Here is a 12,309-nt window from a genome sequence, read left to right on the forward strand (position 1 = left end):
CTGCAGGTGGTCTCTGTGTCCCCTCGGAGAGCATCTAGGATGCGCTGGAGAGCAGCTCTCTTTTCCTGGTCCAGGTCCTCAGCGGTCACTCGAAACCCTGGATCAGGGGGTGAAGGCAGCCTCAGAGGCTCCCCTCGCCTGTGTGGCAGCAGACAAACCCTGCGTTTTCGGGGCCTGGAACAGTCAGCTGGGGACGAGCAGTTCCTCTGCGTTGCCTTCTGCCCGGTGGTGGTATCGGCATCCTTCTCCAGCTGGTTCTTCTTCTGAGAAAGTGCAGGCACTCCCGCGGGACACAAGGGGCTCTCTTGGCTGGCTTTTTTGGGGGACCTCGGGGGCCGCGAGGCCTGACTTGTGGCCAGACCCCTCCTCCTCTGCACCGGGTGGCAGTCCCTGGTGGAACTATAGGAACTGGTGATGGCATTTCGAGTGGGACAGGAGCTCCGATGGGAGCTGGGGGACTTCTTCCTGCATGGGTCTTCCGAGCTCTCTTGCCGGGGGACGGCTGTCTGCAGAGGCCCAGGCCTGGGCACAAAGGAAGAGAGGCCTCCCTGGACCCCCAGCGGCCTAAATGCCCCCTGTGGGGCCCCAGCGCCTTTAGGGTCTTTTCTGTGAGTCACTTGCCCCTCTGGATGTGCAGGGTTTTCCTCTACCTGTGCCGTGCCTTTGCCGCTCTCTCTGGGGTCTCTGCATACCCTCTCCCCCGTGGGGACATCGTGGACATTCCTGGGTTCTGAGGGCGGCAGCCCGGTGACGACCCGCTTCTGCAGCACACAGGGGGGGACCGTGTCCACGATGGACTCGCAGCGGCAGTGGCAGGACACCTGTGATCCAGGAGCCGAGAGCATCGCCTTCACCCGGGAGCCCCACCTGCAGAAAGAGGCGAGGAGCCCCAGAAGAAAGCGCCGGGTCTCCAGGATCAAGGAGTACCTTCTGCAACCTCCTAGGACTGAGCGCGGTTGCCACCTCGCAGGGTACTTGGTGGACCGCCTGCGAGTGGACCCCGGGGCGTGGACCACCGGTAGAGCCCTGGGCGCCAAGAGTAGTCCGCGGCCACAGTGAGCGGGGTGGGGGCGGACCAGCCCTCCTGGCAGGTGCGGACCCCGCAGAGCTGGGGGCTGGGGGGAGGGGCACGTCCTGCTCAAGGAGGTGCCCATAGAGCAGTCCGGTAAGGCCAGATGCTGAGGATAGCGAACTAGGCTCGCAGCGCTCTCCTTCAGCTGCCAAGTCGCGGCAGAAGGCCTAGAGCACAATGGGGGCCTGTTGCCAGGACACAGCTTTGGAACCTGGAACCTGAGGAATGAGCGCGTGTGCAGGAACCCCTGTGCACGTGCACAGCTTCTGTTGGGCCGCCGCCCAGTGCATGAATCAGGCCTGCAGGAAGGGTCGACTCCCTCGTTCCCCACCCTCGGGGGTTCACAGATCTCTCAGGGCTTGAAGGCTGAACTGAGGAAGAGGAATGGGGGTGCAGAGGGTGCCAGTTATCTCCCCTGGCTACCTCTGGGTGGGAACAAGGGAGACTTCACTTTTCACTGTACATCCTCTAGACCATATTTTGTTTTTAAGCTTTTAATTTTAAAATTAAATTTTAATTTTAAATTAAAATTTAAATGTGGGGCTCCATTGTCCCATCAAGGCATTTCTCAAGGCATTGAGCCCAATGTGGGGCTCAGACTTACAACTCTAAGACCCAGTCACAGGTTCCTCTGCCGAGCCAGTCAGGCGCCCCTAGACTATAAACTTTCATGAGGGAAACATGTTTTTGAAAACACTCTTTCTTCCTATCTTGTATCCCGGCTACCCTGATCGCAGGAGGCCCCATGGAGCCCAGCAGCACAATAGGAAATGTTGTGTCAGATGTGGACCTCAAAACTAACTATGCAGTCATTCCTTCCATCATTTCCCAAAAGTTCCATTCATTTTTGTGCAAACTTGGAATTCTCCTGAAGACAGGCAAGCATTCTCCTAGAGCAGTAGGATGTATGTCTCTTGCGTTTCAGAAATCCCCAGTGTCCCTGCCTTCCAACGGGGCTTCAGGGTTGCCATGAGCCCACCCTCCCAAGGCAGGGGGTGTCCTTGCACGGACTCCCCAGCTGAGGCTGGTCACAGCAGGACGGAACCTGCCCAGCTGCTGAGGTCCACCTGTGGCAGCTGTGCCCTTGGCCTGAGGCTCCTCTGCGGGCCACTTGCTGTCCACGCCTAGAGCGGTCCTGCGGGAGGACTGGAAACTCGTCCACCATCTGTGGATACTTTGTAGGGTCCTTGCAAAGTGATAGCTCAGATCCCTTGTGCGAGCAGGGGAATCTACACAGTTCCTGGTACTGAAACCTGGGATTTTCCTTACCAATATTTCAGCACTTCTGAAACCTCCCAGAAGTGGAAAAGGCAGGATCTGGAAGTCTAAACATACACAGCACGCCTCCTGTGATACAGACCAACAGAGATTACTGCTCATGTCCGCTGAAAGTTGTGCAGGTAGTTAAAAGCTAGAAAAGGCAGACACAAAGCAATTTTATATCAGTAATAGAGGACATGTGTATCATTTGATATATTAGACAGCACAGTGCAGAGTAATGAGGAAATGAGCTGTTGCTACATTTCACAAATATGACCTTGAGTGAACAAGCCAGAAATGAAAAAGGACCTAACGTGTTTCTGCATCACTGTTGCAGCTTTGATTCCTCCTGTTTGTTTCCTAACTTTGCATTCATCGACATTCCGGCACAATAGCAAATAACATTGGTGGAAACAGACGTTATTGCCCCTTAGCTAATTTTAAAGGAAACACTTCTTTGTAATTTCTCTGTTTAAAGAGACACGGGCTCCTGGTGGCTCAGTCTTTTAAACACCTGACTTAGGCTCAGATCATGATCTCAGTGTCCTGGGCTCGAGCCCCAGTCATCACGCTCCCTGCTTGGCGGGGAGTATGCCTCTCTGTCTCCCTGTATCCCTCTCCCCTTCTCATGCGTGCTCTCTCAATCTTTCTCTCTCCAATAAATAAAATCTTTAAAAAAAAAAAAAGAAAGAAAAGAAAGAGAAACACGAATGACCTTTTTCCTATGGGCCAGTCTATTCCTTCCTATTCAGGAGTCTTAAAATTTTTAAGATGTGTTCATAACTATCTCACATTACATTTGAGATGGCAGCTCTCTTTTTGCACATTAAATGCTAATTAATACATGTCCAGTTGTTGCCCGCAGTTGGGTGAAGAAGCCATGTTCCTGGTGGCAATTGTCAATTGTGATAACTAGTTGAGACGTACTTTGATCACTTCCCTTTCAAATATCATTCTCTCTGAACACTACATGTATTTTTGTGAATGCAGAATTTAGTAAATAATGCAATATACATGGAGAAAATAAGCTTAAAATTGGTCATTTCAGTAAGATATTCCTTCTGTATTCTTATTTATATGATTCAATCTGACTCCACTGGATCTTTAGTAAAATTAATTTTGAGTGAGTTTTGGTTATTTTTCCACCCTGGTTTGAATAACTTAGCCATGTCCTCAGATATCTCATTGTTGAGAAATATCATGGTAAAAACAAAAGGCTTGGTGTGTTCCTTAAAGATGTGTGGACCTGCTGCAGGTCCTGGAGTTCGGTCAGTCAAGCAAATGCACAAGAACCAAAGAGGCAGGAAAGCCTGCAGCGGCTTCCCAGTCCCAGATCAAGGAACACAGTCTAGTGACTAGTGTTTTGCTGCCCTCTTCTGGTTCGCGTTGGAAGCCCTTGTTTAGACACATTCCAAGAACGCGGCTTTAGGATACAATTTTTGTCAAAATCTCCCATCCCACAAAATCAGCAAAAATAAAATAAATAAAAATATGAAACGTTTGATGTATATGCACTTCGTCAAATATTCAAAAAGCAGGAAGTATTCTGATCCCATAGAAGATTTCAGATCTACACTGTTCTGCTCTTCCTGCCGTTTGAACTTGATCAAAACTCTGCAACATTTCATCCAGAATGTAAGATTCTCAATGAATAGCGGCTTTCAGTAGTGACTCCTCTTGGGGGAGCAGCTTCCCCTGGCCATTTGCTGAACAGATCACCTCAGTGGCAAGCCCTCCTAGTCGCAAAGGCAGAAAGCACGCAACATGGGGCGCGTCCAAACACAATTCAAGCTGACAAAGTCTTCATATTCCAAATGCTTGTTACATGATCTTGTCTGGGAAGGCACAGAGATTTTCAGCCCCGAAACCAGAGAATGTCCACCTGGTTCAGGCAAAAGCACACGCACAGAGGGGACACACACAAGAACAGACAAAGAGAAACACAGCCAGGATGACACAAGCTGCTGGACCAGGCAGCCCACACTGTCCCAGAACACACGCATGGCCCGAATAGTTACTTGTTTCCACCTGAACAATCAAAGTGGCATTGACTCTGTGTTGCCTTCCCTCTCCCTCTCTCTCTCTCTGTCTCTCTCTCGGCAGGATATTCTCCTGCACTGGGCATTTCCCCATTGGGTGAGGGGGACTCTATGTAGATGTGAGGACCCAGAGCGCGCCCTCGTTGTCCAGGCACCACCAAAGCAGAGAGTGGAGAGAACAGAGTGGATACAGAGCTGCTGAGAGACACCCAGGCCTATGACCCAAGCCCTGATCTGTTGTTTAAATGCACATTCTTATTTCCCGTCTGTAAGAGTGCACCCAGCTCTTTTCTGGTCCATCTCCCCAAAGCCCACGAGTACAGACATAGGGATTATCACCCTTGAGCCATTTCAGCCAAGAGCCAATCAACACCTTCTAGTACTTGTCGAGAGGACCAGGAGGGGAGTCATTACTATGACAAGGTCACTTTCTCTAACTCAAGGATAAAGTTTAAGAAGCAGAAATCAAAATGTCCTTTAAGTCAGAAGTCCTGCCAGTTAAATTGTTCAATAATTATGCATTTTAATGGAAATACAGTCAATAGAAACCTCAATTCATAATCCATGCCCATTTTCTTCCTTCTATGAGGCTTGAAGTGTATGCTTTTCCTGTCATCACCCGAGGGGCTGGAAATTGTCCTGTGTTTTCAGAATCCAGTTCTGTTCTGTTGTAAATAAAACCGCACTGATGTCCGCACTACCCCGCGCGCCAGCGCACCTGGATCTTGACAGTTTCATCGACTCGAGGAAGTGGAGGGGTTCATGTCCCTGGTGGGGTGCAACCCCTACCAGGGGTGGCCACTGGTAGAGGGACACTTCCTTCTGGGACCCGGTCCTGCCGGCACTTTTGAGGACACAGCAGACAGAGCCCAGACGTGTGGGGCAAACGGACGCCCCGTGGTGTGTCTGCACGTGGACCACAGCTGCAGGTTCCTCCACGGGGATCCAGCGTGGGCACGTGGATTTCTGAGGGAAGGGAAAGTCTGCACCGAGGGATCCTGTTTCCAGTACGTTCTAGGGTAACTGGACGACCACGGAGCACAAGCCGGAGCCTCGGCTGACCACGGGAGGAAAGGGGACCCAGTGATTCCCACGGGCAGAACCCGAGGGCTCAGCAAAGGGACGGGGTCTCGTGGGGGTGGGAAGGGTGTGGTGGTGTGAACCGGGGTGGCTAGTGAAGGCCTCTCAGGGAAAGGGGCTTGAATAAGTGGGGGAGGTCTGGGGGCAGGACATTCCAGGCAGAGAGAACAGCAGGTGCAAAGGTCCTGAGCTCTGCATGTGCCAGTGGTGCATGGCCAACGACCGTAAGGACCCCAGTGTAGAAGGTCACCGCAACTGCCCGAACAAAGTGCCACAGATAGGGGCTCGCACTTCTCGGGGCTCTGGAAACCAGAAGGCCAAGGCGGGGTGTCGTTGGGCTGGTTACTTCTCAGGCCTCATGGGCTCACAGACGGGCGTCTCGTGACTTTGTGTTCATAGGGTCGTCTGCGTGTGTGTGTCCGAATCTCTTTTTATGACCACACTAGTCGGATTGGCTCATACCCACCATGGCCCCATTTTAACTGAATGACATCTTTAGAGACCCCGTCTCCGAGTATAGCTGCATCCTGATGTGGGGGTCGGACATGGGCTTGGGACAGAGGCCGCGTGGTACAGGGAGATGGCTGGGGGCTCCGCCGGTGCTGCTTCATGGCCTGGTCCAGGTCCCAGCCCTACATGCCAATGCGGGCCCCGCTGCGGAGCCCGAGGGTGGGCTGGTGGGGGGCTGGGCTGCTGTGGCCATGGGCGGGTCTGACAGGTGCAGTGGGGGTGGGACTTCCGACCTTCCGGGCATGGGGACCTTGGAGAGGAGCCTACGGGCAGAGCGTCAAACCCTCAGGTCCCCCAAGCATGGGGGGGCAGTGGAGTCCTAAGAGATGAGAAGGGGCTCGCAGACAGGGAAACTGAGGCACGGAGGTGTCAGGGTCAGTGTGGGGATCTGACGGGCTACATGCCTGCTTCTTCCTCTCTGGTCCCTATGTCCAGGAAGCCCAGACACCCTGAGCTACTACCTCCCCCGTCCTCCATCCTCCGAAAATCCCTGTCTCGAGCCTTGTCCAGAAAAAGCATGGGGACCAGGGCTCTGGTCCCAGGGGAGAAGACAAGCTGGTGAGGAGGCCGGAGGGAAGCCGGGTCCTCCTCCTCTCCCAAGCCAGCAGCCGAAGGACTTGTCTGTTTTATAGAGACTAGCATTCTGGATGGGGCTCCCGGGCTGTTTTAGGGCTTTTCCTGCATGGGGGGGGGGGCTCGGTGCTGTAGCAGCGATGGGCATGGGTGGTGGGGGTGCACAGGGGTGTTTGCTGGGGGTGCATGGGGGTACGTGATGAATACACACAGGGGTGTGTGGTGGTTGGGTGCACAGGGGTGCATGGTGGGGGTGTGCAGTGTCAGAACAGCACAGGGTCTAGGCTTCTGTCCCCACGCGGCAGCTCAGCCCTCAGAGGTACCGGGCCGGGACCCCAGGAGCTCCCGGCAGGGGTGCAGCTGCCCGTGGGCGTCCAGGAGGAGGAGGGAGGTGGGGAGAGGCTCTGGTGGGGGTGCACAGCACTGGGGGGCACAGACCTGAACACAGGAGCCCCACCCCCACCCCCGCCGCAGGCTCTTCATCGCCCCCCTCCCAACCACCATGGCTGGGACTGGCCCAGCGACTTTCTAAGCACGGAAATCCTCACTTTGCCAAGCCACGCTCAGAAAACGCTTTTGATTTTTCTTTTCTTTATTTATACGAGATTTTTGCTGTGAGCAAAAAATAGAAAGTTCTGTGTGGCACTGCCTTGGCCTCCCGCCTCCCTCCCTGCCACCTCCCTCCCTGCATTTCCATTTGCAAGAGGTAGGGGCAGGCAGGGATGATGGGGCTGGGTACCCTGGAGCACCCACACGTGTCGTGCCCCGTCCGGACATGCGAAGTGGATTTGATTGCCCATGTTCGGTGGTGAAGGGCAGAGAGGCTCAGCACCTTGCCCGAGGTCACCCAGCACCCAGCGGTCTCCTCTGTGGGGTCAGAGGGAGCAGGGAACGAACCCCACAGAGGCGACCAGGGAGGCCAGGAGACGGCTTCACCATGAGGTGTTGCCCTGCCCCTAATCCTGGCAGGGCCGGCAGGGCCTTCCGGAATGTTCTGGCCTGGACCCCCTGCCCCCCGCAGTTGGGTTGAGCTGGTCTCCTCCCCAGGGAGCCCCAGCAGGAACGCCAGAGGTCCCTTCGGGCTCACGGCCAGTGGGCCCACAACGCAGTATGTGTGCTCACCTGTCCCATCCTGACCCTTGCACACACTGGCTCCTGCAGACGCCCCTGCCCCAGGTGCCTGGTCCTCCCTGTGCTCCCTCCGGCCCCCCAGTGTTAGCCCCGGGCCTGGCTCACACTGACTGTTGTCGGGTCTCCGACCCGCTCTGAGCTCCTGGGGGCAGAAGTCACGTCCCGTGCGCCGTGCCTCCCCTGGGCTGGCACGGGAAGGATGGGCACCATCCATGCTGACAGGAGCCGGGAGGCCTGGCCCCAGTGGGCACCCCACATGCTTCTCCCTCCTCGCTCCCCAGCAGGAGTCCCCCCTGGCCATCCTGCGGGGCTGGGAGTGCTACTGTGCTTACCCCACGCCTCAGTTCAGCCTCCGGGACGTGGTGGACAGTGCGCTGTGTGGCCAGGAACCCAAGGCACAGAGGCTGGCCGAGTACTGCGAGGTCTACCAGACGCCCGTGCAGGGTGAGTTCGGTGCCTGGGGCATGAGGCGTGCGGGGCCCTCCCCGCCATGTCTGCCACGTGTGCTCTCCGGGCATTTGGAGAGACCAGTGTGGCCGCGTGCGGCCCGGGGTGGGGAGGGGAGGCCACCATCATCCCTGGAGGCTGGACACGGGACACACCTGGCCTTTCCCTGAGCCTGGGGATGGAGGTGCTTTGAGGAACAGCAGGACACCCGCAAGGCGGGGCCCCACCACCCTCGGGCAGAATCTGGAATGTTCTGTGCTGTTTGGGGAGCCAGGGCTTGCTGCCCGGGCCGTGGGAGGCCTCGTCATCCCCAGAGCTCTCTCTGGGCACAGGCCTGGGCAGCCAACCCCTCCCCCTGGGCCTGCCTCGGTTCCCCATCGGTGAAGCAGGAGACTGGGGGCGGTGGGTCCGGGTGGGGCGGTCGGTGGTCAGCCTCTGGCCTTTCAGACACTCGCTGCACGGATCGGCGGTTCCTGCCCACCAAGGCCAAGGTGTTTGTGGCTCTGTCGAGCTTCCCGGGAACACGTGGGCGCCGCACCTCATTGAGCACACCACCGCTTCTACACGGGGAGCTTCTACTTCCACGGGACCCTGTGCAACAAGGGTGAGCGAGGGCCACAGGGCCTGGAGTCCCGGGGGAACCAGCATTGCAAACACATTCCCAGCCGTGTGGCCAGCCTGGGACTCGGGACATCCCTTCTGGTGGCTTGTGCTCCCACGCTACGAGCACTTTCTGAATTTCCCTTTGTTGTCAGAACCCGCAGTAATTCTGTGAGACGTCACCGGCTCATTTGATTTTCTGTGAGGCCAGAAGGAGCTCCTAAAAACGCTGTGTTTTTGAAGATAGGTGCAAACCCCTCCAGAGTTGTGTGGCCCCTAGTCTCCCCCTGCAGAAGCGAGAGGCCTCCCTGTGCTGAGTAGGACCGAGAACCCCAGCCAAGCGAGGGGCTGTAGGTCTGCCATCAGATGTCACCCCCGTGCGTCCAGATTCCTGACCGGACTATGGTTTAGGAAGAGAAACCCAGGTCCACAGCGTCCTGAGCTTGGTGGGGGGCTCTGGTCTGCTGGGAGAAGCCAAGAAAGCTGGTGGCTGATCCTTATGCCCTGAGTGTTACTGGCACCCCCAGGGGGGTGGCCGGATGACCTGTTCCAGGGTCCTGCCTGCTGTGGCCTGGCACCCGTGGAGTCCCGTGGCACGGGCTGCTGGCCACCTGCTGTCTAGAGGACCATAGCCGTCTGCACAGCTGGTGGTCTTGGTCTGCAAGTGGCCCGGGGGCCCAGTGGCTGGAGTGGCCACGTGTGATGGCCCTGGAGGTTCCCCCTGTGAGGCTTATGGGACTGGCACGGGGTGGCTGCTGGCCTCTGCACCGACCCCCTAGTGACAGGCAAGGGCACTCGGTCTGTCCTGGGCGACTGTGGCCTATGGGACACACAGAGCGGCCGCTGTGGGGACAGCCCACAGTGCACAGAAGGCACCACAGATCTTGGGGTGCTGGGAACCCGATCCCGATCCTCATCCCGTGTTTACAGCCCGTGGTCTGGCTCCTCCTTCCCTCGGCCCCGCGCTGGGCAGTAGGAGCCCCGGGAAGGCTGACGGTTGTTAAGCCTGGGGCAGACATCTGTTTGAACTGTGTTGGGTTCCAGGAGGCAAACCTGACTCAGAGGAGCCTTGTTTCCCAGCATCAAAGAACCTGGCCCTGCCTGCAGCACCTTTGCTTGCCACCCCCACCACCACACTCACGAAGTAGGTGGTGTTGGGGCTCCTTGCTGTCCCTTAAGAACCCAGGAGACACTCAAGCTCGTTTATGGAGCATGGGTCCCCGGCTGGCGGACCCCGGATCTGTTGGGAAGTGGCCGGAGTCTAGGTTCTGGGGCATCCCTCCAGGGGTCCTTCTGTGACATCTGGCTGCACCCCTTGACCGGCCCCCTACTCCTAGTTCCTGGGAGGCCCTGTGCTCCGTGGGACCGCACATGGAGCCCCTCCATCCCCAGCATAAAGGCCACCGCTGAATGAGCCCACAGCGTCTTGCTGACCCACATGTGACTGTTACAGGTGGGGAGGGCTGGGACCTCGCCACAGGACCCCGGGGCCCACTGCCGGGCCGGGGCTGGAAGCCCGGCATCACAGGGACACCTGCACCAGGTGTCCAGAGCCCCGTGCTGCCCTGTGATCCTGGCAGATGTCCTGCCCACTCTGAGCCACGCCTGCGGCCACGACTCCCCCTCGGGTTGTCGATGACGCTCACGGGAAATCACCGTGCAGACGCCCACACACACGTGCCTACAGGGTCTAGAGGGGCGTCAGGGCCCTGCCGCCAGACTTGTGGGGTCTCCTGGAGGTACGCTCAGCTCTGCCTGCTGCCACGACGGGGTCCATCACTGTCCTCAGCAGCCCCTGTCTCCCCCGCAGGGTTCAAGGGCGAGAAGGACCACTGGCGCAGCCGGCACACCATCTGCATGAAGACCCACGAGAGCGGCTGCAGGGAGATCCAGATGTTCGACTCGGCCATCCTGCTGATCCGGAACCCGTACAGGTCTCTGGTAACCGAGTTCAACGGCAAGTGTGCCGGGCACCCGGGCTACGCGGCCAACCAAAACTGGAAGAGCAAAGGTAGGAAGAAGGGCGTGGGGGAGGCCGGGCAGCTCTTCTCCTGTGCAGACACTGTCTCCGGCCCTCCCCAGGCTCAGCTGCTCCCCGGCAGTGTGGCCGGGAAACGGGTCCGGGGGGCGAGTGTTGGGACACTGAGCGATCATAGGGCAGCAGGGCTGTCAGGCAGGCAGGCCTGTCTCCGCAGACCCTGCCCCAGCAGACGTCCCCATCCCCACCCTGCCCCTTGCTGGCGCCCCAGGTGCAGGAGGCTGAGCTCTGGTCCCTCCTCAGCTCCCAGGGGCCTCAGTTTACCCACCCAAGACACCAGAGCAGTCCCTGTCTGAGGGTGGTGGTGAAAACCAGGGAAAGCGAAGGGTTCCCATGCCATCCGAGGTGGCAGGATGGTCACAGGCTGTTTGTTGATATTGACACGTCCCCACCAAGACAAGAGCCCCAACATGTCTTAATTTGCCAGGACAGAGCTCTCACGGATAGATCCTCCCCGAACATTGCCCGGCTGTCCGGCAGCGTCATGGGGTGGACTGGCCACCCCTGTGGGACGTGGTCCGCATCAGGCAGGGACCTCGCTCACTTAGCTTCAGGCCTGTGCCCGTCCTCACGGTGCCCCAGCTCGTCCCCGTCACCCAGGGCAAGGTGAGCATGGATGAGGGTCACCCCGTCTCCCACCTGTGATGAACACCACTGTGCCGCGTGGGCCCCGTGGCTCTCCCTGCCCCGGCGTGGGCCCTGAGGGCAGGGAGCTCACCGTCCAAGACAGAGGGAACCAGCTCTCTCCATGCACGCCACATCTGTCCTCGTGGGGGGCTGCACAGCCACCGATGCAGACGTGGCCCGGTGACCCAGGCTGGCCCCGAGGTGCTGCTCTTACTGCCCACGGGTCGTCAGGAGGGCCTGGTCCGAGGGGCTGCTAGCTCTGTTCTCCCACCTCCCCGGCTCCCCACCCACAGCGCCCAGGAGGTGGGCTGACCTGTGCATCTCTCCCCGCTGAGTGGCCAGACTTCGTGCGCAGCTACGCCGCCTGGTGGTCCTCGAATGTGCTGGACCAGCTGCGATTCGGCAAGGGGCTGCTGGTGGTGCACGAGGAGGAGCTGTGCCACAGCCTGCTACCCACGCTGAGGGAGATGGTGGCCTTCCTCATTGTGTCCGTGAGCGAGGATTGGCTGCTGTGCATGGAGAAAAACAAGGAGGGCAGCTTCCGAAGGTGTGGCCGGCCCCTGCACCATCCCAAGCCCTTCACCCCCAGGATGAGGGCGCTGATCCACGGCTACATCTGGACGGTGGACAAGGCGCTGCGCGACCACGGAGGGCCAGGCTTCCCAGAGAGTATGTGCCCAGATGAACGCCCGGCTGCTCCGCCCGCGCCGCCTGGACACTGCTCCACAGGGCCCGGCTGCCGGAGCCACTGCAGGAACCCTGCGCTCACAGACCCGCTGCATGCGCCGCTGCACGCTTGCAGGGACCCGCTCGGACTTGGCAACGCTGGCCCACGCGTGCACGCTGGGCTCCCGGTGCGGCTCTCCTGCTTCCCGCTGCAGGCTTGCTGGCCGGGGTCCTTGCCCCCTAGTGCGGGGCTGGGTGGGCGTCAG

General features: G+C 58.3%; 1 protein-coding gene across 1 annotated transcript; it reads left to right on the forward strand.

The window, feature by feature from the left end:
• Positions 1-792: 792 nt before the first annotated feature.
• LOC308357103 (sialate:O-sulfotransferase 1-like) lies at positions 793-12,062 on the forward strand (the record flags this gene model as incomplete). The annotated part of the gene is given in 10 exon segments (XM_080826596.1): positions 793-1,055; positions 7,582-7,642; positions 7,947-8,109; positions 8,560-8,622; positions 8,625-8,666; positions 8,669-8,716; positions 10,523-10,830; positions 11,231-11,356; positions 11,671-12,034; positions 12,037-12,062. Coding segments are annotated over 10 exon segments (1,464 nt in total).
• Between the last annotated feature and the right edge of the window lie 247 nt (positions 12,063-12,309).

This window comes from Martes martes, assembly GCF_963455335.1.
Source record: "Martes martes genome assembly, chromosome: 16".
NCBI lineage: Eukaryota > Metazoa > Chordata > Mammalia > Carnivora > Mustelidae > Martes > Martes martes.